The sequence below is a fragment of the Marmota flaviventris genome, chromosome 10 (assembly GCF_047511675.1).
Source record: "Marmota flaviventris isolate mMarFla1 chromosome 10, mMarFla1.hap1, whole genome shotgun sequence".
NCBI classification, from domain to species: domain Eukaryota; kingdom Metazoa; phylum Chordata; class Mammalia; order Rodentia; family Sciuridae; genus Marmota; species Marmota flaviventris.
Window position 1 is genome coordinate 35560830 of NC_092507.1, and position 27689 is coordinate 35588518.

At 45.1% G+C, this 27689-nt stretch overlaps 2 protein-coding genes across 6 annotated transcripts in view; one reads left to right on the forward strand and one right to left on the reverse strand.

The window, feature by feature from the left end:
- Mast2 (microtubule associated serine/threonine kinase 2) overlaps positions 1–14886 on the forward strand; it is a 193600-nt gene extending 178714 nt beyond the window's left edge. The window contains exons 11-30 of one of the 5 annotated variants that reach the window (XM_027936929.2): positions 204–305; positions 2299–2431; positions 3350–3411; positions 3667–3752; positions 4204–4412; positions 4966–5104; positions 7322–7454; positions 8186–8351; positions 8835–8936; positions 9186–9308; positions 9487–9596; positions 9975–10129; positions 10374–10657; positions 10755–10949; positions 11584–11810; positions 12020–12142; positions 12584–12720; positions 12850–13043; positions 13330–13808; positions 13894–14049. In XM_027936929.2, coding sequence (XP_027792730.2) covers positions 204–305; positions 2299–2431; positions 3350–3411; positions 3667–3752; positions 4204–4412; positions 4966–5104; positions 7322–7454; positions 8186–8351; positions 8835–8936; positions 9186–9308; positions 9487–9596; positions 9975–10129; positions 10374–10657; positions 10755–10949; positions 11584–11810; positions 12020–12142; positions 12584–12720; positions 12850–13043; positions 13330–13808; positions 13894–13962 — 3228 coding nt within the window. In that variant the 3' untranslated portion in view covers positions 13963–14049. Of the gene's footprint in view, positions 1–203; positions 306–2298; positions 2432–3349; positions 3412–3666; positions 3753–4203; positions 4413–4965; positions 5105–7321; positions 7455–8185; positions 8352–8834; positions 8937–9185; positions 9309–9486; positions 9597–9974; positions 10130–10373; positions 10658–10754; positions 10950–11583; positions 11811–12019; positions 12143–12583; positions 12721–12849; positions 13044–13329 lie in introns of all 5 variants that reach the window. The other 4 variants (XM_027936928.3, XM_027936926.3, XM_027936927.2 and 1 more) reach the window with 4 other exon arrangements.
- A 4202-nt stretch (positions 14887–19088) lies between these two features.
- The window catches only part of Pik3r3 (phosphoinositide-3-kinase regulatory subunit 3), a 76265-nt gene continuing 67664 nt past the window's right edge, over positions 19089–27689 (reverse strand). The window contains exons 8-10 of the mRNA XM_027936930.3: positions 26085–26159; positions 24896–25066; positions 19089–22863 (exon numbers count right to left, since the gene is read on the reverse strand). Of these exons, the coding sequence (XP_027792731.1) occupies positions 22665–22863; positions 24896–25066; positions 26085–26159 (445 nt within the window). The 3' untranslated portion in view covers positions 19089–22664. The remainder of the gene's footprint in view (positions 22864–24895; positions 25067–26084; positions 26160–27689) is intronic.

Sequence of the window (27689 nt, forward strand, 5' to 3'; positions counted from 1 at the left end):
CTCCTCTGAATTAATTAATTCCTTCCTTCCTTCCTTCCGTCCTTCCGTCCTTCCTTCCTTCCTTCCTCTTTTAGTTTTGCTTTACAGAGCTCTCTCTACTACCAATAATTTCTCCCTGTAGTCAGCTCTGCCCATTACGGTTCTGCTCAGCCCAGCTACACTGGACCAGTAGCTTGCTGAAGTGACTTTTGTCTTCTTTGTAGGCTCATGAGCGCTCAGAGAGCTCAGAGGTGGCTTTTGTGATGCAGCTGGTAAAAAAACTGATGATAGTCATTGCCCGTCCAGCTCGTCTCCTGGAATGCCTGGTAAGTGGACTCGGGAAGATTAGATGGGGAGATGGGGTTTGAGGTTGTAAAGGAAGTATCCTGCCAACAACAAAACTGTGGCAGCACCACTACCATCTCTGTTGCTTAGGTCTGTATTTAAATATGATCTCTAAGCACTGGGGGACTAAATAGGTTCCTTTGAGGACAAATTGATGGTCCTGATGGGTATGGCAAGGAAAGTATTAATCTGACTTATTCCCACATTGAGCCACCTTGTACCTATTTAATGCTAGACACTGAAAGTATAGACATGAATAGAACAGAGTCCTGATCTCAAGATACTTCCTCTGTAGTGGCACTAGCAAATATAAAGCATGTGGATATATAAATAATAATTGTAATATTTTAAGAAATGTCACAACTCAAGTGAATGCAAGGTGCACCAGAAACCTGGTGAAGGAAGTGCTTTAGTTCTATATAGAATGAGCATTCAGTGAAAGCTTCCTGAGGGAGAAGAGGCCTATTCAATGACCTGAAGGATGAATGCACATTTGCCAGGCCAGGGATGTGGGGTAGGAAGACAGGGTGGATTTGATGAGGTAGCGATGGATAAGTTGGAAGGCGGGCAGCACAAGATGATGGAAGGTGTTGCCTTCTCAGCTCAGGAGTTTGCATTATCCTTTAGTCCACTTGGAGCTACCACAAAGTTGAGGTTAGAATATGGCATGATCAGGTTTACTGTTTTCTTAACTAACTTTATTAAGATATACTATACATTCAATAAAATACATCCTTTTGGAGTATGCAGCCTATTGAATTTTAACAAATGTATACCTGTATAATTACTGCCATGGTTGAGATTTTTGTGTTTCCTTAAAGAGTTTTCTCATGTCCCTTTGCTGTCAGTCCTCTCCCCACCCTGCTTCCAGGCACCACTTATCTGCCTGCTTTTGCTGTGGATGTTTGCCTTTGTACAGTTTCATGTAATGAACCCGTGTTCTGACTTCTTTCATTCTGCATAGTGTTAATTTTGAGATTCATATGTTGTTGTATGTATCAGTATATGGTTCCTATTTATTTCTGAATTAAGTATTCTATCAGATTTAGTTCTAAGAAATATTACTTCAGCCTGGACATGGATGGTGAATTGTAAGAGAGGGCAGGATGAGCAAGGAACTGAGGACAGAGGCACTTAAAGCAATTAATGTGAGATAGGGTGATTTGAATTAGGACAACGGTAGGGGGAAAAAAGAAGCAGTAGATTAGAGAGGTATTTATAAGGTAGATTTCTGAGATGGGGCTGAGAAAGAATAAAAAATTAAGAAGACTTCGGTCTGGTGTAGATCATATCTGAGTAGGTAGTATAATTCTCCAAAATAGAGAGACTGTATGGAATGAAAACTGGCAAACCAGAGGTTAGAGAGCCTCTGCTCAAGAGCATGAAGTCTGTAGCAGAGCAGGGGCTTGGACCCAGCAGGTTTGCATGCTGGTTTTCCATTTCTTCTTACTTTGTCACCAGGCATTCCTGTGAACCTTGAATTCCTCACCAAAGTCAAAGAGTCGTTAGAAGGATTTAGCCCAGGGTATGGTACTTGATAGGCACTCAGAAGTGACACCTTTATTATTATATGCAGACAGTGACTATGCTTTGGTCAGCATTGGAGCTTCCACCCCTTGCACATAGGAAGTGCATAGAGGATGTTAGAAGGTGTATATGTACCACTGTGACTGGGAGCTGCAGCTCTTATGAGCTGCAGTCTAGTGTGTGCCAGGACTGCTCTGGACTGGGCACCTGTACCCACCTGACAGTACCATCTGGCTAATGGAAGGCTTGAAACCTGGTTAACAGGCAGAGCTCTCTTGATGGGAGACTGTTTTTTCCCCATTTTTTGTGATCCCTGAATCATGATATTTCTGGTCTTCAGAGGTTGAGGTGTCTTATCACATCCTCCCCTATATACTATAAAACCAAAGAGGTCAATAGCAGTCACTTGTATCTTTCACCAATGACCACCTCTCTCCTCTGGTACAGGAGTTTGACCCTGAAGAGTTCTACCACCTATTAGAAGCAGCTGAGGGCCATGCCAAAGAAGGACATGGAATTAAATGTGACATTCCCCGCTACATCATTAGCCAGTTGGGACTCACACGGGATCCCATAGAGGGTGAGCATGCTGCCTGGGGGCTATAAAGAAGAGATTTAGCCTGGATGTGGACATAACATGGCATCTGGGGCCTCAGGACCATAGGAGGCACCCTGTGATCTCTGTCATAAAACACCCTTTTTTTTTTTTTGGAATTACTCTTCATATCTGTCTACTGTGTCCCTGTCTGGATTGCCTTGGGCCTAGCTAGGTTGGATTTAGAGCCTTAGGCCAAACTAGGCTACCAATAAAGGACGACAGTCACAGTTTTTAAAATGGTCGTCTCCTCCACATACTTGCCTCCCCTGCTGACCACCTTACAAATCCTCCTGTCTTTGGAGTGGTCCAACTCAGCGCTTCAGAGAATATCTTCATTCTTCTGGGCTTCACACTGAGCCCCTGCATGAACATGGGCTTGCGTAGTTGTCCTGCTCCTGTCTTCCCTGCTTTCCAGCCCCACCCAGCAAAGCACTGTTGACCAGCAGGATGGCCCAGCCTTAGGCCCTGTTTCCAGGAAATATCCCAAGTTTAAGATGAGTTTCTATAGAATGTATCAGGCTTTGTGAATGGCACTGGGCTCATAGAGATAGTGGTACAAGGAGCTGGGGTTGTGGCTCAGTGGCAGAGCATTTGGCTCACATGTAAAGCACTCACACCACATAAAAATAAACAAAATGAGGATATTGTATCCATGTATAACTAAAAAAAAAAATATTTAAAAAGAAAGAAAGAGTGGTACAATAGCATTTGACTTATTTTCTGATCCCCAAACTGTAACTACACTGAGGATAGAACCACAGGACTGGATTTGTATCCCAGGCAAATGCAGAAAGCATTAATGCCTACCCCATATGCACCTATTCTGTGACCTAACGGTACTACTATGATGTCTGACAGTGTCACGCACACTTTTCTCTTGTGTCCTTGCTGTATTTCTAGAAATGGCCCAATTGAGCAGTTACGACAGTCCTGACACTCCAGAGACTGATGATTCCATCGAGGTAAAGACCCTGACCTCCCATTCCTGGAGCCTGAACCCTATGAAACAAGAGGAAGTGAATTCTCTTTAAGAGAATATCTGAAGGAGGGATGGGGAATTGGTGACTGCAAACACTGAGAAGTCATGCTGCTCCCAGGGAAGGATGGACAGAACACTGCAGCAGGGCTGAGCTGAGCTGGTGCTTGGTCCTGGCTTTCCCCAACACATGGACTCTTGAGAAGCATGACTGCCTCCTGCCTTTTCCCTTGTCTTCCAGGGCCGCGGGGCATCTCTGCAATCTAAGAAAACACCCTCTGAAGAAGACTTCGAGACTATTAAGCTCATCAGCAATGGCGCCTATGGGTAAAGGCAGGGGTCAGAATATGGCCAGGAGTAAAACGAGTCAGCCTTTGTTCTCTCCCTTCTGGAAGCATATGATTCCCAAACCCCTGGGCAGCAGATACCTCAGGGTCCACAGGTGGATCCTCTCACTCCCTGAAGCCCCCTGGAGAGGCAAGAATTCAATATCCTCTGACATCTGAGCATTGCTCATTTCTCAGGCAAAATGCTCATCCCTCTTGGTAACATTTCTCCTTTCCCTGAGTTCTGGAAGCATTCATCTGTGTCCTCAGGACCTGGCCTACCAGGAAATTTGAAAGGTGTTTGGACCAGGGAGCTTAGATCCCTTTCATTAATGTGTACATTCCTTCTCTCTCGTTCTGTGCCTGGGTAAGGTGAGAGGTAGTTCGGGTAGTGGAATGCACAGCTCTGGTGCTGACAGCCTTTGGAGACTGAGCTGGGTTGCATTTCTCAGGGCCGTATTCTTGGTGCGGCACAAGTCTACCCGGCAGCGCTTTGCCATGAAGAAGATCAACAAGCAGAACCTGATCCTACGGAACCAGATCCAGCAGGCCTTCGTGGAGCGTGACATACTGACTTTCGCTGAGAACCCCTTTGTAGTCAGTATGTTCTGCTCCTTTGAGACCAAGCGCCACTTATGCATGGTGATGGAGTATGTTGAAGGTACTGAAGGTATTGGGAGAAAGGTGGCCTACTGTGGAAGCCATGGTACAGCCCAAGACTTAGCCCTAAATAAGGACCAGTAACTGTATATTATGTAGGAGGACAGTTTCAGAGTCAGCTTCCAAGACCTCTTTGGGACTCATTCCTGCCTCAGGATCTCAGGCCATTTGGCCATGGTGAGCACAAAACTCCTCACCTCACTGTGAGACTGCCCATGTCAGGTACAGTGAGAGGCAATAGGATGTAACCGTCTAGTGGCTGTAGAATTCATTCCCCAGAGCCACAAGTCATTATGCAGGCATAGAGGCCTGGGTTTCTTTCCTCCTTTGTCTTAAACAATGATCTTGACAGCCATTGGCAGATTCACTTCACTTCCCACTCGTCTCCACACCCTGTTTCCCACTCATGCCAGCAGCAGAGGGCTAGAATCAGTCTCCAACACCAGGGTACCCTGTGAGGCTATCTCCTTTGGGACCTCAGGGACTGCAAACCTGGGAACTGGCTAGAGCAGGGAGCTGGATGCTTCTCTCATAATAGTCTGGGCTTGTTGCAGGAGGAGACTGTGCCACTCTGCTGAAGAACATTGGGGCCTTGCCTGTGGACATGGTGCGTCTATACTTTGCAGAAACTGTGCTGGCCTTGGAATATTTACACAACTATGGCATCGTGCACCGTGACCTCAAGCCTGACAAGTATGCCCACAATCTGGGTCCATTGTTCATGGTTTCCCTCTTGAATCTAGATAAAGGGAGAAAACACAACATGTCTGAATTTGTTCTAGAATGGCTCCTAGGAAACAATGAAGGTGTGTGTGTCCTTCTAGGCCTAGTACTCCAGCCTCTTGACCATTTCATATGCCAAGACCACTGCCACAAGAGCAGGAGCGTCATAAGGCTTCAGTGACATGAAAGAGTCACTGAAATCCCCTAAAGAAATCAAGCAAGAACAAAGGAATTAGCACATCTAATAGATGCCTGAATGAGTGTCCTGACATTTACTGATACTACAGTGTGCCAAGCACCATATTCTGGGTTTTAAATATAGTCCCTTTTGTATTGAACTTAAATCTAGTGTGGGAGACAGATAATATGTGTGTATGAGGCTTCTTCTTGGAGGGCATTCATCAGGTGGGAAAAAGTAGGAGGAGCTTTCTAAAGCAGGGGAGCAAGAAGTATAAAGATACACGGGTATGAGAGAACATGATCTATTCAGGAGCTCCAGGTAGTATAGCTTAGGTGGTGGTAGGTCGGAGAGAAGTGAGAGAAAAGGCTAGAGGAGAGATGCAGGGGCTAGACCATCAAGGATCCTTTCAACTTTGGGTTTTCTTTTAAGGAGCATAGAGTCTTCAGAGGACCTGTTGACCAAGGTGTGATAGAACAACATGTTCAGATTTGGGTTTTGGTATAGAAAGACCACTCTACTAGTGGAAGAGACAAGTCACTCAGGATACCAGGCCAAAGACAACAATGCCTGCACCAGACCACAGGGACAAGATGGAGGAAGGGATAGTGTAGGGAAATAGAAGGGAACAATTAATGTTGGTGTTGGGGTGGAAAGGGAAGCAAAGAAGCAGAAGGAGACTAGGTTGCCTTACAGATTTCTAGCTTGGAACTGATACAGAGGTGATAAGCCTCCATGGTAGAAAGTAGCTTTGGCATTAGATAGACCTAAGTTCACATGACCTCATGCTTGTTTAACTCTATGAGTTTGTCTGTTAATTAAATTTACTCCTTTCTAAATGAGAATGATAATATCTTTGATGTTTGGTTGTACCAGAAAACCTTTTAGGGGCCAGATTTTGTACATGTATATGTGCATGTGCAATAGGAATTGAACACAGGGCCTCATGCATGCTAGGCAAGCATTCTATCATTCTGTCATCCCCTACCCCAAAATATTTTTAAAAGTACTTATCACAAAGCTCAGTAATTGACATAAATTACTGTTTTTTCACTGAGAAGAGGAACCAATTGGGAGGCATGCCTTTGTTTTGAACAGGGTGAGTTTGTGGTATCTGGGAGGTTGGGTAGGTATGGAGCTTGTGAAAGAAGTCAGAGCCAGAATGATTTGGGAATCATTAGAACAGAGGGTTGGCAGGGTGAAGCCTTTGGCACAAAATGAAATGGCTCAAGCAGAGTATGTTAATGGAATCTGATTTCTAGTTCCTCCCAACCAATCCTCCTTATAAGACAGCCATGGACATGGGACAAGATTATGTGCCCCTTTCCCTTCTCCCTGAAATGGGGATAGTGAGCTACCCAAGTGAGGAGGGGTTAGGAATGGCTAGAGCAAACAGCCTTAGGATAAGTCGATCTCAGCTCTATGGAAGAAAGTCTCTTCCTCTTCACTGGTAACCTGTTCCCAGTGTCAATTACAGGTGGAGCAATAAAGAGAAATGAAGTCATGAGAATGGGTGGAAGGCAGGTTAGCTATTTGTGTAGAATGTGGCGCACACACACCCCTACATACCCACCAAGAAGCAAAGAACTTCAGGGCTTTATTCTGCAATATGGAGGGAACACACTTTGCCCACTGAATGGAGCATTTTCTTTTTTCTTTTCTTTTTTTTTCTTTTCTTTTTAAAGAGAGAGAGAGAGAGAATTTTTTAATATTTATTTTTTAGTTATCGGCGGACACAACATCTTTGTTTGTATGTGGTGCTGAGGATCGAACCCGGGCCGCACGCATGCCAGGCGAGCGCGCTACCGCTTGAGCCACATCCCCAGCCCTGAATAGAGCATTTTCAAAGCCAGAGCTGTATATTTTTTCATAGCTGCCTGTCTCCCTGCTTTTGTCCCACAGAAACCCATAGAGGCCTATGTAGGAAAATTTGGCAAATAATAAAATCAGCACTTGTATAAAACCATGAATAACTCTATGATTTTTTTTTTTTTCCTGTGGCCTCCCAGCCTCCTGATTACATCCATGGGGCACATCAAACTCACTGACTTTGGACTCTCTAAAATTGGCCTCATGAGTCTGACAACCAACTTGTATGAAGGCCACATAGAAAAGGATGCCCGGGAGTTCCTGGATAAGCAGGTAAGGAAAGTAGGTGAAACTCTGGGAACTGAATTCCAGGACTCATAATTAGGTCTTGGAGCCACATGCTTATTTGTGACCAGATGTTAGGACTGGAAGCTTCTATCTTTTCTACCTTTTGGTTCCAGGGAGACATTGAAATAGCACATTTGGAAAATAGGATGGGCCATGAGAATCATATGAATATAAAATCCAAAGTCATCTTTCTCCTCTGGGTTTGGAGAAAATAAGTCATATAGCTATAAATGTGGTTTCATATGAGATCAGTCCTGAATCCCTGGCCTGAGTCAAGGGCAGACCTCTCCTGGGGCCTGTTGTTCTTGGAACATAGCTCCAAATTCCACTTGGCTGGGGCTCAGTTCCCTGAGAACTGCCTCTGGATGTTGCCTGATTTGACTTTTCAGGTTGTGATGCTCACAAGTCCCTGTAGTAATCACATGAGTATAGGTTCTGTTCTTTGGGCTGGAGGGCAGAGGCCGTTTGTGAGACCAGATACCAGAAGGGAGTGTTGCAAGCTCAGGGAGATTAGACATTGTGATTAATTAGGAAATACACCCCACCGAGAGTTCCAATTCTGGTTCCCTGAGGCTCCAGTTGATCCTGTTTCTCAACTAAGGTAAGTTGAGTCTTCAGAGACTTCTTTTCTAGGGTAGGAGCATCCCCACTCCTCCAGCCATCATGCCAGTGAGCTGCCTCAGGATACTGAGCCAGCCTGGCTTCTCTGTGCCCAGGTGTGCGGGACTCCAGAGTACATAGCGCCTGAGGTGATCCTGCGTCAGGGCTATGGGAAGCCAGTGGACTGGTGGGCCATGGGCATAATCCTGTATGAGTTCCTGGTGGGTTGCGTCCCTTTCTTTGGAGACACTCCGGAGGAGCTCTTTGGTCAAGTGATCAGTGGTAGGTACTATCACCCTTACCCAGTGTGGAGTCAAAATCTAGATCCACAAATAAGAATTATGCATGCCCCTGTTGAGGCTTTGGATTTCTTGTTCTGAATTCAAGTGTGTGTGTTTGGTATGCTTGCTTCTTAGGAATATGTGTGCATGCACACATGCACTGAGTCCCCTGGGACCTATCCTGTGAGTGTGAACTCTTTATTTTAGCAAATAAAGCAGGGTGAGCTGGAGCTCCAGGACAGGGGAAGTCACTGTTTTTATAATGCCCACCCTGGATCAAAGAGCCAGCCATCATCTAATAAGGAGTGTGATTCCTCTTGGAGGGGAGGAACCTACAGAACTTAAGGAATTTGGCTCCTAGATGGGGGTTTTTAGGGGCTCTGGACTGGCCCTTATGACCTCTCTTCCTTAATATTACACTGGGGCCTTCTGCATCTCCCCACTATCTATCTCTCCCTTTCTCTCTAATCCCTGATGACTTCAGATGAGATTGTGTGGCCCGAGGGTGAAGATGCACTACCCCCAGATGCCCAGGACCTCACCTCCAAACTACTCCACCAGAACCCTCTGGAGAGACTGGGCACAGGTAAGTCAGGCCCTACTCTTTCTTTCTCACCACTTAGGAAAGGGGAAAGGGCGACCAAGCCCACACACCGTGAAGTTCAGGCTTCAGGTGCGGACAGTTTTTCGGGATCCTGAAGTTCTGCCCTGCTTGCTACAGGCAGGGAAAGAAAGGTGTTTGAGCTTAGGCTTCCAGGCGCACCTTTTCCAGGTCTGGCTTCTTGCTTGACTTGCTGGCCTGGATTCCACACAACTCATCCTACTTCTTGTCTAGGCAGTACCTATGAGGTAAAGCAGCACCCATTTTTTATGGGTCTGGACTGGACAGGACTTCTTCGCCAGAAAGCTGAATTTATTCCTCAACTGGAATCAGAGGATGATACCAGCTACTTTGACAGTAAGGCCACTGGCGGGTGAGGTGGAGTGTTGGTCCTACCGGTTTGCTGAAAAGTACCTATGCATACTCTGCCTATGCACTGGGAACAATTTCTCAGGGCTCTGCTGAGATCTGATAGGGTCACAAGGATGCCATCAGCAGGGTCCCTGAAGGGAACTGTCCTGTGTGTCTGGCCCAGCCCGTTCGGAGCGATACCACCATGTGGACTCAGAAGATGAGGAGGAAGTGAGTGAGGATGGCTGCCTTGAGATCCGCCAGTTCTCTTCCTGCTCTCCAAGGTTCAGCAAGGTGCGACTTAGGAGGCCAGATCAGAGGGATGGGAGAAGAGGACCTGTCAAGAGACACACCTGGGGCAGGCTGAGGGAGTTGGTGATAGGACCACTTCAGAAAAAGAAGAGCAGAGTGCTGGGCTGCATAGAGTAGATGCTTCTAGAACCACTCTCACTAATTCCTGATATAAAAGATGTCAGGATCAACATCTCTTATATCAGGAATTAGTGAGAGTGGTTCTAGGCCAACAGGATAAGTGCTTCCCCAGATATTCAACTGAGATGTGGGGGAAGGAAGGGAAAGACTCAAATTCCAGTTTCAGGTGCCAAGGATGTGATTTGTTGTTTGGGAGATGTAGCTATCAGAGCCAACTCCAGTGTGTCCCTGTGCCCACAGGTATACAGTAGCATGGAACGGCTCTCACTGCTGGAGGAACGCCGGACACCACCCCCCACCAAGCGCAGCCTGAGTGAGGAGAAGGAAGACCGCTCAGATAGCCTGGCAGGGCTAAAGGGCCGAGACCGGAGCTGGGTGATTGGTTCCCCTGAGATGTGAGCACCCAGGGCTCGCCAGGGTGGGCAGCACAGCCAACCCTCCCTGTCACACAAATCTTGGGAGAGATTCAGATGCTGGGGAGGTGTGCTTGTCGGGGTAAGGTGGCATTCTCAAGGCAATCCTGGTGGAATGTCTGAGGATAAAAGTTCTGTGACTGTAGCTCTGTGTGCCCCTAAGGAAGCCTTGGCGTGAGGAGGGAGACTGCTTGGGTCATCTCACCCCAGGCCTTATGTCTCATAGATTACGGAAGCAGCTGTCGGTGTCTGAGTCGTCTCACACAGAGAGTGACTCAAGCCCTCCGATGACAGTGCGACGCCGTTGCTCAGGCCTCCTGGATGTGCCTCGCTTCCCTGAAGGCCATGAGGAGGTCAGCAGCACCCCCAGGAGGCAACAGCAGGAGGGTATATGGCTTCTGACACCCTCTTCTGGAGAGGGGGCATCTGGGCCTGTCCCTGAAAGGCCTGTGGAGCGGCGACTAAAGCTGGATGAGGAGCCTCTCAGCCAGAGTGGTGCTTCCAGCTCAGGTGTGGTAGTGTGTGGTCAGAGGGCCTCGGCTGGGGGGACACTACAGGAAGGGAGGCTCAGCTGTATTGTGGGTCTCATTGTTCATTTGGCCCATAGCCATGGAGACGCAAAGCCACAGGACCCCACAGCTGGCTGAGGGAGCCACAGCCAAGGCCATCAGCGACCTGGCTGTGCGTAGAGCTCGCCACCGGCTGCTCTCTGGGGATTCTATAGAGAAGCGGACCACTCGCCCTGTCAACAAAGTGATCAAGTCTGCCTCAGCCACAGCCCTTTCCCTTCTCATTCCTACAGGTGAGACCCCTAAAGAGCTGGGGTAAAACCCATAGAAAGGGCCTTAGAATCTCTGTAGGCCTGTGGCAGGGGTACAGGCGGCAGGTTTTGTGTGTGTGTCTGTGAACCTCTGAGAAACTGTATGTCCCTTTGTTATGAAAATGAAGGTCTCCAAAGGTGTGCATTGGTGTCTGGAGTTGTGTGTGTGTGTCAGGGCAGGGCAGCACAGTGTGACAAGTGTAGGCTTTAAGGCAAAGATCTAATATTCAAATCTTGGCTTCATCACGAAAGGCTCTTAGCCTTGGGAAGTTTTTAATCCTTCTAAGCTTCAGGTTCTTCATTAAAAAATGTGGATAATAATAATGGCTAGCTCGTAGGATAATTGCAATGTTTAAATATGTATGAAGATTTTATGTAGTCCCCAACACATGCATAAATGCCGGTCCCCATCACCTGCAACCCCACCTCAGACCTGGGAAACTGAGCGGGTGAGAGGGCTTTGTGGGTCACGGGTTGTGGGGAAGATACACCTGGGCTCAGGCTCTGTCCGTGACTGGGGCTAGGCAGGAATCAGTAGACTGGAAAGGGCGCCAGGCTGGGACCATGGCTAGGCCAAGGCCTTTGACCCACTAAGTCCTGGCTTCTCCTTCTCCAGAACATCACACCTGCTCTCCATTGGCCAGTCCCATGTCCCCACACTCCCAGTCGTCCAACCCGTCATCCAGAGACTCTTCTCCAAGCAGGGACTTCTTGCCAGCCCTTGGCAGCTTGAGGCCTCCCATCATCATCCACCGAGCTGGAAAGAAGTATGGCTTCACCCTGCGGGCCATTCGTGTCTACATGGGTGACTCAGATGTCTACACTGTGCACCACATGGTGTGGGTATGTCTGGCCATCTAGACCTGTTGTCTCAGCTCCATCACTCCTCCACCTTCCCCTCAGTGGAGCCTGTTTGTCCTTTCTTCCGTCACGGCCCATGCTATCCACAGGGGTCAAAGGGTGATGGTAAATGGGGTCGCAGCTTAATGATCAGAATAAGCCCTACACTTCCTACCCAAGCTTCAGACTAAAGATGCTCTTTCCTGAGACAGCATGTGGAGGATGGAGGTCCAGCCAGCGAGGCCGGGCTTCGTCAGGGTGACCTTATCACCCATGTCAACGGGGAGCCTGTGCATGGGCTGGTGCACACAGAGGTGGTGGAGCTGATCCTAAAGGTTAGTGCTGGGAATGCTGCCCACTGTAGCCCCTGAACAACCCCAGTCTTGTTAGTCTGGACTGGCCAGAGAGGAGTGGGAGGGTTGGGCACACACAGCACAGATTCCAGGGTCACAGAGAACTTGGGTGGCACAGCAGAGAGTTTTCTCCAGAAAGCAACAGCCTCATTAGCCAAGGCCCAGATTATTCTGAGCTGTGGGTAGGACTGGCTAACAGGGCAGGGGAGCTTCTTCTCTGTCTTCCCGTCCCCAAACCACTCTGGACACCAATGGAAGCCATTTCCTAATCTATGAGAGGGAAAACAGGCCTTATTCAGACATGTTGGCACAGGAGCAAAAACTGGAGCTGTGGTACAGCCATATGCAGGGGTAGGGACAGGAGCAAGAATATGGCTACTATCTTAGCCTAGACCTCATGCTCTGCTTTGCTTTGCTCCCCAGAGTGGAAACAAGGTGGCTATTTCAACAACTCCCCTGGAGAACACATCCATTAAAGTGGGACCAGCTCGAAAAGGCAGCTACAAGGCCAAGATGGCCCGAAGGAGCAAGAGGAACCGGGGCAAGGATGGGCAAGAAAGGTGAGCCAGTTTAGTCAGAGGTCTGCTATGAGCACTTGGGTACTGGCAATATGTTGGGTGGCTTAACCCCAGGCCTAGAGTGTGCTGTGCTCTATGCATTGACTTGGCCTTGGACCCTTATTGTTACAGCAGAAAAAGAAGTTCCCTGTTCCGGAAGATCACTAAGCAGGCCTCCCTGCTGCACACCAGCCGCAGCCTTTCTTCCCTTAACCGCTCCTTGTCATCGGGGGAGAGTGGGCCAGGCTCTCCCACACACAGCCACAGCCTTTCTCCCCGATCTCCCACTCAGGGCTACCGGGTGACCCCTGATACAGTGCACTCAGGTACAAAGGGCTCTCTGCAGGTAGAGACCACCCCTTGTGAAATAGGAAGTGCCTTGGCCCTCTGCTCCCCGCATGTCCCACTCTCAGAATCTCTTTCAGCCCATGTCTAAAGATTCAGCAGTCTTGGGAGGAATTGATGGGGAAGGGAGTGACTTTATTTCTGTAGTCTGGGTACTGGTTCTTTGGTAGGGGAACATGGACAATCATCCCAGTGAGCCCTCCCTTGCCCCTTGATCACTTCTTACAGATAACATCGATCCACCTTTGTCTCTCTGTTTGTACAAAGTAGGGGGGAATTCATCGCAGAGCAGCTCCCCCAGCTCCAGCGTGCCCAGTTCTCCAGCTGGCTCTGGGCACACACGGCCCAGCTCCCTACATGGTCTGGCACCCAAGCTCCAACGCCAGTACCGCTCTCCACGGCGCAAGTCAGCAGGCAGCATCCCACTATCTCCACTGGCCCACACCCCTTCACCACCACCAGCAGCTTCACCTCAGCGTTCCCCATCGCCCCTGTCTGGTCATGGAGCCCAGGCCTTTCCCACCAAACTTCACTTGTCACCTCCACTAGGCAGGCAACTCTCACGGCCCAAAAGTGCAGAGCCACCCCGCTCCCCACTGCTTAAGCGGGTGCAGTCAGCGGAGAAACTGGCAGCTGCACTGGCTGCTTCTGAGAAGAAGCGAGCTCCTTCTCACAAGCATGGTCTTGACCTGCCCCACTGTGAGCTAAAGAAGGAGCTGCCACCCAGGGAAGCCAGCCCGCTGGAGGTAGTTGGGACCAGGGCTGTGCTCTCTGGGAAAGGGGCACTGCCAGGGAAGGGAGTGCTACAGCCTGCTCCTTCACGGGCCCTAGGGACCCTTCGGCAGGACCGAGCTGAACGACGAGAGTCACTGCAAAAGCAAGAAGCTATCCGTGAGGTAGACTCCTCAGAGGATGACACCGATGAGGAACCTGAGAACAGCCAGGGTGCACAGGCATCCAACCCAGAAGTGAGCCAGAATCCACCCACCAGAGGAACAGGAGAGGGTGGGGAAGAGGACACCTTCTTGCCCAGGGACTCAAGAAACCAGGGTCTGGTGGTCCCAGGCCTGTTGACAGGGGTCATATTAGGGCCTCCCAGAATAGAAGGTGCTAGTGTTCCCCAGAGGCAGCTTGGGAGTCCACACGCCTTTGAGGAGGCTATCACCTCCTCCTCACCAGGCCCCAGCCTGTGTAGGTCTGGACCCTCAGACCCTACCCCCGCTGAAGGCTGCCGGAAGGCCCAGCACCTCCACACCCAGGCATTAACAGCACTTTGTCCCAGCTCATCAGGACTCATCTCTGCTGCTGCCTCCACCTCTGGGAAGTCAGGTACATGGTCCTGGAAATTCCTTATTGAGGACCCAGACAGGGTATCCCCAGGCAGAAAGACAACAGTGGAAGGTGGGCTATCCAACCCCCAAGATTTGGAAACTACAGCTCCAGTCCACCCTAAGAACCCATCTCCCAGACAGGAGAGGAAGTCAAAGCCACCCAGTGCCCCTGGGCTGGCCCATACACCATGTGAGGTTCCCAGCCAAAGTTGGCTGTGGGAGTCTGAATGTGCAGAAGTAGAGAAAGAAGAACCACCCCTGAGCATCACCAAAGTGCCTGATGCCTCAGGTGACAGAAGGCAGGACGTTCCATGCAGAGGCTGTCCTCTTACCCAGGAGCCTGGGCCCAGCCTACTTTGGAGGAGCCGAGGACCAGGGAGCAACCCAAAGCATCAGGATTCCACATTAGCACCAGATGAGGTTTTAAAACAAACATAGCAGTTGTTTGCTATTTCTTGCACCAGACCTGTGTAATACACGCTCCTGGAAACACCTTTGTGTTTTGCATGCTTCTTTCCTTCAGTCATCACACTCGTAACTGTCGGTCTAGGTCCTGTGTTGCTGCTGGGAATATAACTGTGACTAAGACACACTATCTAGCTTCGCTTCTCAGAGACCATCTGGGTTCAAACATGAAGAACAGGTGAATAGGTAGTTTTGCTGAGTATGGTAAAGGGAGGGCTGTCAAAAGTGCAGCATATACAATATACCTGGTATGTTCAAGGAACCAAAGATAATTCAAAATGGAAATGGGTATGGCAAATTAAACAAGACCATATCTAATGGTCTTCCACTGTGTAGATGATACAGAACTAAACCAAAGAAGATCATGTGGCAACTAATATCCCTACTAATGGATAATAAAGCTTGGGCTTTCCTGCCCGAGGTAGATCTGGGATTGAACCTAGGTCTCCCTTGACTATACAGCCCACATTCACCTTACTCAGAGTGTGTCTTAGCCAGTAAATGAGGAGGAGAAAAGGTACTAGTAGGTAAGGAGTTTAACTTTGAATGTTTTGGTTTTAAGGTTTGGTTTGGGGTTTCCCCATCCCTTTTTTATATTTTATTTAGAGACAGGGTCTCATTGAGTTGCTTAGGACTTTGCTAAGTTGCTGAGGCTGGCTTTGAATTCATGATCCTCCTGCCTTAGCCTCCCAAGCCACTAGGATTACAGGCATACGCCACTGCACCTGGTTACTTTGGATGTATTGAATTTGAGCATTTCTGGGTCATCCAGAAGGTAATTGGATGCACAGATCTGGAACTCAGGAGGAAAATCTACACTAGGTAGAAATGAGCCAACAGCTAATCAACAATCAGTGTTCCTGAATCAACAATTCAGGAACACTGATATTTAAGGCAAAGAAGGGAGACTCAGAATAGCAACCAGAAGAGGAATCATAAAATCCAAGAGAAGAGTTTCAAAATGGAATAGTTACTTGATAAAATGGTGAGTGGTCAAGTGAGATGAAAATAGAAAACTCCCTGTTCAGTGGTTAAGTCCTTAGTATTTGTAGCCAGCAAACCCTTCCTGGGATGTTTGTCAGGTATGCCCCAGCAGTAAAGGTGGACATTGCTGTGTGCATTCTTCTTTGAGTAGAGCTATACTTTGTGAGTAGTGCAGAAGAGAAGGAAAGATGTTTGTTGGTGTAGGGGGAGTCAGGAGATGGCATCACAGGGCAGGGAGTGGGGCTTGGTGGAGTATCAACGCTAGGGGTGCCTCCATGCCAAACCATCATGCACTGACATTGTACTGAATGTCCCACAATCCAATGCCTAGGTCTCAAGGAGAGGGGTCAGGAGACTGGGAGACAGAATACTACCTTTGAGTCAATGGCTGGAGGGGTGCCTCCTGTACTCTGCAGCCTTTTGTCATCCTGCATGGGGAAGGTGGTGGCCACCAGAGGGCGTGCTCTATCCACCTGCAGGGACATTTTAGCTTTCTGATCCTCTTGATTTCACTTTCTTCTTCCTTCAGTTATTTATAGACAGCAAATCATGGGCTGCCTGCACTGGGCATTGGGAAGACAGGTTGCAGGATCCAGGAGGACAGCTTGGGAGATGAGTGCCCCACATAGGTCAGGATCTGGTCAGAAGCACCGTACCATAAATATAGGTGAAGCAGATGGAAGGAAGCAGATTTTGCAGTTTCAAGAGAACTGCCTTCTTATGGGTTTTGAAATAAAAATGGGAAGAAGCCCTAGGACACCAAGCATTGTGTAGTGCAAATGCATAGGGTACATGCCTCAAGTGCCAATGGTGCTGTCCTTGAAAAACACTGAATTATCCCAAGGGGAGTGAGGAAATTCTGAGAGGCAACTTCAAATTTATGTTTTATGACGATCACTCTAATACAGTCAGGCTTGCATTGAGCAGATAGGCCAGAGAGAGCATGATGCAGTGACCCATAAAGTGGTCTGAACTAGGATAGCAACAGTGAAGAGAAAACCTTAATCTGAGGAAGGAGGGAAAGCATGGGAAGATGGACACAGATTTAGGGCCGACAGGAAAGAAATGGTTATTTAAAGCTCTATGAGGATTTCCCAGAGAATGTGCAGAATGAGAAGCCCCAAAACTCTGGGATTAGCTGGGAGGATGGAGCCACTGAAAAGAGAAACGAGAGAAATGAGGTTTGCAACATTACAAAATCCATTTTATAGACTTACATTTTGTAATGTAGCAGTGTACAGTAACAGGCACCTGCAATCCCAGCTGAGGCTGAGGCAGGAGAATCACTTGAGCCCAAGAGTTCAGAGCCAGCCCGAGCAATACAGCAAAAGAAAAAAAAAATTGTGATTTGCCCTAGGAACAATTGAAAGTTATAATGTTTTACACAGGTTCAGGTTTGTAGTTTAAAAAGATAACTGATCGCCATAATGAGAATGAATTTGAGGGGGCAAGAATGGAGGAAGGAAGACCTAGTATTAGGATTAGGCTGTGTAGCAAAGCAATGAATTTAGAGAATTGATGGTTTCACTGGTGTTTAGAAGGTAAAATTAATAAGGGTTGGCAGAGGGTTTTATAGATATGGAACAAGGCTATCAAAGATGTTGACTACAGCTGGGGTTGTAGCTCAGTGGTAGAGCGCTCACCTAGCATGTGTGAGGTACTGGGTTCGATCCTCAGCACCACATAAAAATAAGTAAATGAAGGTACTGTGTCCATCTACCAAAAAAAAAAAAAAAAAAAGATGTTGACTACATTTCTGGCTTATGCCAAAATGAACCCAATTTCCATTCAGCGAAATATGAAACAATGGAAGAAACCAGGACCAGAAGGTGACCCTGCACATTCAGTCTCTGGCAGGAGAAATAGATGCAACTGGCCTAGAGATGGTGGGTGGATTCATGGATGTGGAGAAAATGGTTAGGTAAAAAGGCTTATATGAGAGGAAGGCTGGAGGAACATCAGAAAAACTAGGCGAATGAATTGTAATGAAGTCAATGAAAGAGCTTTCCATGAAGAACAGTCAACAGAAATGGATACTGAAGACAGTTTCGGATAGTGGAACCTGTACTAAAATGCTTCAGGTGAGGAAATAAAGACATTTAGGCAGGTCTTTCAAAAGGTGTGGCTTTGAGGGGTGGGGAAAATAAGGAAAAGGATATGGGATTGAGTAGGGATTGAGGACATACAGAATGAGAGATAACCAAACAATAATGAAAAAAAATGGTAATTGATCATGGGAGCCAGGAATGGTGACACAATTATAAGCTTGTAAGCACAGCTACACATAAGAGAGTTCCCTGAGAATGTGGGAGAAAAATAGAGTCCAAAATATGTGCTGAGGAGATAGGCTTTTGTTGGAAGATATCTTTGTGATTAAAGGTGGGACTGAGAGGACTTCTGTAGATATAGGGTGTTTGTAGGTCTGGTGGTAGGACGAGAAGGGAATTCATAGCCAACCATGTGTTTTCTCTGAAGTAAACAAGTTTGAAGTGCCTATGGGCCACTCTAGTTCCCAGTGGAAATGACCAGATAAATGGCAGGTAGAAGTCGAAAGACAGGACTAGGCAGGAGATAAGAAAGGAATTTTGAGTGTCCTCAGCACATTTTCCCCACCTCTTAAATCTAGGTTTAAGGGAACTCATCCACGCCTTGTATGTTTAAAGTGTATAGAGGGGAGGAAGGACACATGCAGTCACTTAGAACAACGGACCATTCCCTGCTCAATCTGATTTTGTAATTGATGTATAATTGTGTGGGGCCTGAGACACATGGATGAGAACTACAACATACTGTGTGACAGGATACATTGTCATGTTTGCTGATTATATTCCTAGCACATAGGAACCTTAACAAAGTGCCTTTAAGTATAGTGACAATTGCCTAGGAAAACAAAAGGATAAGACCCTAAGATAGTCCATTTACCCTGCCCCCAGAGTAGAAGGTGAAAACTTTTCTTTCTAGGCAGAAATATGTGATGAGCTTATTAGAAGGGGAGGAAATGGCCCTCAGATATAATTTTCTCAGTGTCTGGGTGGACAGGGCTCATGGTAATGCCAGTTAGGGTCTTCCTCTTCAGTGGAGGAAAGGAACACCTTGTGACCTCCAGTTCAGCCTCACGACTGATCTTTTGGTGTTTATTAGAAGGACTGGGAGTGTCACTGGTTTTTCAACACCCTAGTCCTCTTACCTTGCCCTTGCCCCACCCCCTGCCCCAGCTCACCCTTCCATAGCATCAAGACAAAAAGGTGCTTTATTGCAATGTCTTTATTGCATTACTGCAGCAAGTTGGCCAGACTATCCCCTCTTGGGGAAGGTAAAAAACAAAAGCCACAAAATTGTCTTCCTCACCTTCCCCCCACCCTCACCCACAACTGCACAGCAATGTCTGAAAACATTTGGTGACAAGAACAATTTGCAAAAGTGGTCTAGGAACTACATTATGAATTGTCCCAACACAAGACACATGTTGGCTTCCTTGTGAATCAGATATTTTTACGTAAACTACATGAATTTTGACTACATCAAAGACAACAGAATAGGCTTTTCACAAGTAACAACAGGGCACCAAAGTCACATGCTGGAATTTGTAAGGAAATAATGTTGGTTGTCACAAATGGCTGGAGCTAAAGCAAGGCTGAACAGTTGTCAGCTGGGGGGCCAGGCAGGTCTCTTCTGGACCCTCTGGTTTCTGTGGCCATTGAAACCTCACAGAGGCCTACTATGGGGTCTTAATGGGCAGCAGAGATCAACCTAGAAACCAGGAACTGCCCAAATGTAATTCTTGACTCACTCAATAGAATGCATAGGGCTAGTTTCCTTTCAGCAAGAAGAAGAGACCCAAAGAAGATACCAAATTGGTTCTCAGAGCTTCTTCAGAGTATATGAGGTCTAAAGTAAATGGGAAAGCCCATCAAGTCTTGGGAGAAGGAAGAGTAGAGGTGTTAGGAGGTCTTTATCCTTGGCCAGATCAATGATAAGGACACAGGCAATCTATCCAGGCCTGAACCATGGCCAAGGTTTGGCATCTAGCCAGGTAGAGAGAGCCTTGTTCAGTGATGAAAGCTCCACCTGGAAAAAAGGTAGGCCTTGGACCTGTGTCCAGCCAGCCCCAAGCTGCCTTCATGTTGGTGGCTGGTTTATCTAGCCAGGAGAATAATGGGCCCCGCTGGTCTTGGTTTGTCTCTGCCTCAGTGAGAATGCAGTTAAGATGCCGAGAGAAAAATCTCAGGGCCCAGGTCACAGGACAGGACACAGAACTATACTCATAAAAAAGGCCAAGACCTGCTCCCCAGCCATGGAGTGAGCTTGCCCCGCCACACACACTAGGGTCACTATTTAGCAGAACGGACCATATGCCATTTATGCTGGCTCAGAATCAAGCAAATCATGTGGCAACTGGTCAGAAAATAAAAACACCTTAAAATTTCTCAAATGATCCTTGATCTCAGATCCCACAAAACAATGAATTCAAGAATGAGAAAAGGAAAAAAGGGGTACAGGGAGGAATGTAGGAATGAAAAACAGCAGTCCTCCACAGTCAACCCAAGTGTAGATAGTAAGACAGTGCTCTGCTCTCATGCTGCACACTCTCAACATCTGACCAACAGGGTACAAACTACCCTGATATATTGTTCAACACTACAGACGTATGTATCCTATCCCATTTTGGTTTATTGTAAGAGACATTCAGAACACATTAAATTTTAGTACCTGATAGGAGGGATTCCTTGCACCCAATCTTGAGCATGTAACTACTTGAGCAGGTTCAACACCGGATGCAAAGCCACCCTGGGGTGACCACCAGCAATTAGCCTCCTATTACTCAGTAAACCTTTCAGCAAGATTTCAATCTGGCAGTTTGGGGAAAGGATGTGCTAGCTATCAGTTAAGGACTTAAGTGATGGTGGAGGGATTTCATTTGTCTCTATCTCAACCCAATCCTTAAAGTGTAATGTAAACAAGGAAAAGCCAAAAAGATATGCCCTTTCCTTCCTATCCTCATTGTTAGTAACTCTGGAAGTCTTTTCAAAAACTTTTAATCTATGTCTGTCTATATAATTCTAGTCCATTCTAGATATTGTCACCAAGATAATGCTCAGGGAAAGTAATATTTGTTTTTCAGCCCCAAAACTAGAGCTTTCCTAGCTATAAGCCTTAGGAACCAAGATCCAGGTACTAGCTCAACCAGGATGCCTGACTACAAAGCTCTGGACTCAAAACAGCTGACTCACACTAAGCCCACTATGGTTCCAGGATTGGCTCAGAGGCAGCTGGACTCTATTTGTCAAACGAATGCTGACTGGAGAGTGTGGGGCAAAATGGAGGCAGAAGTTGATGCCTGCCCTCCACTCAGCTCGCCTAGCTTCACTCAGCTGGAAGGCTTAAGCCACATGGAGCAGAAGATTCCTGGCCTAAGATTACAGCCACTGGAGCATGAGGGCAGACTGTGCACATTACCCTAATGGCAGGATCACAAAAAAGGCAAAGACAAAAGCTTCCAGATGGCTTCTACTAACAGTCTAAACTCCAAGCCATCTTCTCCCTGCAAAAGCTTCAAAACCACTATATGGAAGCACAGTGTAATGTGGCGTGACCCTCACCCTGGACACCAGGGCCTCTGGGTCTGTGATTTACTGAGGTGTCCCTGACCACAATCTGATTCCCCTCCTTAGCCAAGTAGGCTCCCGAGCCCTACCAAAGCAAAGGAGGGGTAGATGAAAGGAAATTAAATCATTTATAGTATTTTTGCAGGGCCTTTAAACTTGGGGAAGCACATGTAAGAATGTTGTTCTATATCATTATTTGGTATATCAAGCCATCTAAAAGCACTGGATTGCACCTTTTCTTTACTCATACAAACAAGTTACAAAGGTTTTCAAACAACAGATCATTCTTTAGGCTAGGGAAACACCACACAAGCACCAACTTTGTTTTATGATTCAAAGCTCACTATCCCCACAAAAAGAATGCTATTTCTCATCTGAGAAACAAGGGCAGGGCAGAAGGAAATACATCAACCAGTTTAGTGTTTGCTAAAACTCACATTTCTAGTTTTCTTATTTTCAAGTTTTGGTACAGAAGTATGCATTTAGTTACTAGTGCCACTTTCTCTCCTTAGACCTTAGTCTGGCAACAAACATTGTTTTGCTGGTGTCTGAACATAAATGCTTCTTTAGAGGGAGGAGATAGTGAGACGCTGAAGCCTAAATTATGTTGGTAAGAAATAAAGTACCTTCAGTTGAAGGGGTTTTTTAACCCCTTGCTTAGATTCTTTAAATGAAATCCCAAACCTCCCTACTTTGCTTTGGTTGTCTTTTTTTTTTTTTTTAAACCAAATCCCATCCTACCATAGAACGAAATAGTCATCTTTTGCAGGAGAAGAGAAACTGCTAAAGCAAATCTGAACTCCCAAAAGAGCCATGTCTCTGCTGCATTCTCAGAGTTGAAGAACAAAAGAGGACATGGACTCTTCAGATGTTTCCAAGTACGACTCCCACCCTCTACCCCATCAAGCCTAGTGTTTCTGTAGAGGGTGCCTGGCTAAACAAAAATAAAAACCCCAATGAAATAGACTTTCCAAAACAACATCTGCTTCCAGGTTAGTATGTCAGTGCAGCAGCACAGCTGAGTCCCAGAGACCCCAGGCCCCTGATTCCCCCCATCCTGGCCAGCTACTGCTCGGCCTCTCCACTTCCACTTCACATTCACAGAATCACTTCTTGTGCAAAACAAGCAGTCTACGTAGAAAGAATGCCCTCATCGTAGTCTAATAAAAACTGTAGAAAAAAATGCTAGAGAGCCACCTCTCTTCCCACTCCCTCTTTATCTGCAGAGTGAAGGCATCTGTGCATGAACAGGATAGGCAAGCCTAACGTTGAGGGAGTCATTGTGCTGAATCAGGGATGTCTGCTGGTAATGGAGCACCAGCTCCTTCAGTGAGCTGTACAGGTTGTAGGGCTCTGCAAAGCCATATCCCCGAGCAGTGCTGTAGATCACACAGTGTTTCACTTCCCCATCGGCACTACAAAGAGACACCAGAGAAAAATGTTAAGGCAGTTAATGAAAAAGGGACAATGAATGGTCAGAAGTCTGAGAGCAATTGTTATGTAAAGGAGGGGACCCATTTTTTGTCAAAACCCATATTTTGTCAATCAGACAAAGCTTGTAAAATTGTGTTCTCCTCACCCTCTTATAGGTTTGGCCACAGACAGACATATTGAATGCAGAGTTTATTTCTCAATTCTATTCATTGATCTACATGTCTACCCTTCTCAGTACCACACAAGTCTTGATTAATATAGCTTTGTAATAACTTATGAAATCAATGTGTGACTTCTCCAACTTGTTTCTATTTTTTAAAGGTTATTTTGGCTACTCGGGATCCCTTGCATTTTCCTACGAATTTTAGGAACATCTTGTCAGTTTCTGCAAATACCTAGCTAGGATTCTGATAAATCTGTGCTGAATGCATAGATCAATTAATATTAAGTATTCTTAATATATAAGATCTTTTCACTTATTTTTAATTAGGCCTGAACAGTGGAATGTAAATATTTTGACATATCTATACAAACATGAATTGGGATCTAATTGGGATCTATTTTTCTTAAAAGATTCCAAATCTTGCAAAAACTATCCTCCCCTGTCATTTCCATTCAGATGACTTCAGCAGCACAGGTCAAAGAGAAATGAAATGTTGCAAGTAGTTCTATCTTTGGATGACAGTAAACCAATGCACTTTATGATGCACTCCCATTTTTTTGCCCATAAACAACCATCCTTTCAAAGTCCAGCCCCAAACTTCTTTTTCTTCACCATAATTAACAGTTCTACATGTGACCAACCTACTAGTGATACCTATTTCATAGTGATTTTGTTTATCCTAAATAATTTATGAAATGAAGAAAGCCTGATGCAACTGAAAAATGTGGTTTTTGAAACCTGGCAAACTTGATTCAAACACTTGAATCCATGACATAAATTGACTACTGAAGGCAGGATGATCAAACAAAGCAGATTAATATGAATGCCCTTTGTCTATCCTTACTTTCTTTGAGGGCACAATAACTTTGTCATCTTTATTTTGCCTTCTGCCATACCCAGGAGAAGCATAATTATATCACAATAGTAGTAGGTAACATTTACTTATTATGCCCTATTTAAAGCATACTACATTATATATATATATATACACACACACACACACACACATACACACACATATATATAAATATGTTATTTGAACTTTACCAAAACCTCAAAGTAGGTACTGTTTTTATTACCCTCATTTTATAGATAAAGAAACTGGGCAAAGAACAGTTAAGTAATTTACCCAGAGTTACACAGCTGATAAGCAGTTAGAACCTACATCTGAACCCATTGTATCTGGTACCAAATCTTGCCCTCACCATCATATCATCTTCTAAGTACAAACTGTGTCAAAGAAGATGTGCCTTCTTAAGGAATATACATAACACTCAGGCAAATTCTGATTAAGATAGAGATATCTTGGGCTGGGGTTGTAGCTCAGTGGTAGAATGCTTGCCTAGCATGTGTGAGGCCCTGGGTTTAATCCCCAGCACCACATAAAAATAAATAAATAAATAAAGGGATTGTGTCCAACACTACAACTAAAAGTAAATTTAAAAAAAAGATATAGTTATCTCCAAATTTCACTTTCCATTAAAAAGAAAACAGACTTTTCCAATAAAGTCCTAAGATCATCTTAAGAAAAATGTATCCACATTTTATATCACCACCTAAACAAATTTAATTAAAAATTAAATTAGGCATATGAGACTACTAAAGAATTTTTTTTCAATTCTAGACTCACAGACACTTGAACTCTAATAGCAACAACACAAGGCCTAATCTGTTTACCATGTAAATTAAAATCCCCAAGATAACTTTAGATATTATTTTTTCTAAAACTGTTTTCTTTGTACCAATATTAATGGTCTAAGTAAGCCATGGGTCTTTATTACTATATGTTAACTAATTTCATGAGGCGTTGATTTTCTATTAATCAATGCATAAGATTTCAAAAGACTTACACCACAGAGCAGGCATAGCATCCTTTCTTGCTACTTTCACGAATTAAGAATGCACCATCAGGTTTCCCATAAAGCAAGTCCTCTGCTTGTACACGATTGATATCTTCAACAAACCAGGTTTTCTCATCATAATGTGGCAAGTTTTCATCTTCCTCATTGATAAAATAGGTCCTAAAATTTAAATATTTAAAATATTATTCTATGGGGCTGGGGATGTGGCTCAAGCGGTAGCACGCTCGCCTGGCATGTGTGCGGACCGGGTTCAATCCTCAGCACCACGTACAAACAATGATGTTGTGTCTGCCAATAACTAAAAAATAAATATTAAAAAATTCTCTCTCTCTCTCTCTCTCTTTAAAAAAAATAAATTAAATTAAATAAAATATTATTCTAATAATCAGTTTATTTATATCTAACAGCAAATTCATAAATAAAATGCTCTTCTAAATGTTTAACCATAAAATGACAAATTTTGATTTGGTTGGGTGTTGTTATTTTTTGTTTGTGGTGTACTGGGGAGCTTGAGCCCAGGGGTACTCTAGCAAAGGTACAGCCTCAACCCTTTATTTATTTATTTATTTATTTATTTAGGCAGGTGCCAGGGATTGAACCCAGGGTGCTTAACCACTGAGCCTCATCCCCAGCCCTTTTTTATATTTTATTTAGAGACAGTCTTGCTAAGTTCACTAAATTGCTAAGGCTGGTTTAAACTTGTGATCCTCCTGTGTCAGCCTCGAGCCACTGGGATTACAGGTGTGCACCACCATACCTGTTATTTTTTATTTCGAGACAGGATCTCACTAGTTGCCTAAGTTGGTCTCAAACTTGGAAACCTCCTGCCTCAGCCTACGAAATCACTGGATTATAAGCACAGCTAGTTAGGTAGTTTTTAACAAATTCATTACTTGCTATGGTACAGAAAACATAGAATTCACATGTCTTATCCAATAAGCTGAAACATAAATATCTGAATAGTAGTTTTTACGCATCCAGTTTTCATGGGGCTGGGCAGGTTTCTGAACTCAAGTGCCCATAGGGTACTCTTAAGACAATTCAATTAAAAAGAGATGCAAAGTTCTTCATTCAATATCCTCAAGTGACAATGAGAACCAGTTTTCAGCATGATAAGAAAGCCTCTGTCTTATACTAGGAACAAAGCCTCTGACAGAAAGGTTTAGAGACAACTTACTCATCAGGATCCTCATTCTTGATTCCCAGCCAGGCATTCAGGCGCTTCTGTCTCACTCCTTTGTGATTGAGCCATCTGCCAGAGGGAAGAAACCATGTCAGAATTTATATAAACTGTTTAGACAAAGTAGATAAATCCAAGGCAACCAAATTTCCTGAGTCCAGGAACCTCTTATTTTCCCTAGTGTCACAAAGAGTAGCCAGAGGTTTCCCTAAATGAGTCTCTCTGTTACTTTTCTTTAAATTATATTATGATGAATTAATCTTTTACACAAACGGCAGAAATACAGAAAACAACTTGAAATTAGACACATCTCTTACTTTCTTTTTTTTTTTTTTTTTCCTTTTCTAGAAGCTTATGCCACTCAAACACAGTGGCACATCTGTTTCAGAAATCATTAGTTTGGTGAGCATGGTATCACTAAGCCAGAGGACCCACTTCCTGTGTGATCTGTTGAATTAAGTTTAAAATTCTAACCAGTAATTTCAAGATCCAATTTTGTACCTAAGTAGACAAGAAATTCAGGATGGCAAACTGAGTAATTAATATGAGTTTATTTTATCACCAAGCAAATCATAGTAACTTAAAATACTAACATTTAGATATAAAATGATGTAAACTGTTAAGTTTATTTCCTTCTAGATGGCCAATAGTCTAAAACTTAAGTAGAGAATAAAAACTTTCATTCATTACCACCCCCAACCAAGACTCCTTATCAGTCAGGTCTCATCATGCCATCTCCTCAGACATAACTACCCTAACTGTCCCAACCCAGACAGCCCCCAATCATTCTCTACCCTTTATTTTATCAACTTCATAGCACTTGGCTAAAATTTATAATTTTATGTTTTCACTGCTTAGGTTTATCTCCCTCACTAAAATGTAAATTGTTTTAAAGAAAGGGGTCTGTCCTGTTCAAAGCTATATTCTCAATGCTTAAAATGGTGCAAGCACAAGGATATTCAGATATTAAATTAATACACAGTAAACATTTGCCGGTGGACTGCTTTTAGAGGGCAAGGGGTGAGGGGCCATACTGGGGATTGAACCCAAGGATGCTCTACTACTCAGTTATAGCCCCAGCCCTTTTGAATCTTTTAGATTTTGAGACAGGATCTTGCTAAGTTGCCCAGGCCGGCCTCGAACTTTAAATCCTCCTGCTCAGCCTACCAAATCACTACGCAAACAAGCCTGGCTGGTGGACTGCTTTTAACAAAATCTTCACAATTCCAGGATCATCTTCTATCTGTCTCTGACCTCAAGTACATTACATAATCTAAATCATACCTAATTTTTACATAACCTAAATCATACCTAATTTTTAAGTTTCTTTTTTCTTTTTTTTTTTTAGAGAGAGAGAGAGAGAATTTTAATATTTATTTTTTAGTTTTCGGCGGACACAACATCTTTGTTTGTATGTGGTGCTGAGGATCGAACCTGGGCCGCACGCATGCCAGGCAAGCGCACTACCACTTGAGCCACATCCCCAGCCCCTTAAGTTTCTTTTAAAATTCTTTCACACAGATTTTTCATACTGTCTCAGGAAGACTCACCCTTTAGTTTACCTTATTTCATGTTAATACTTAATGAAGCTGGAAAATAGAT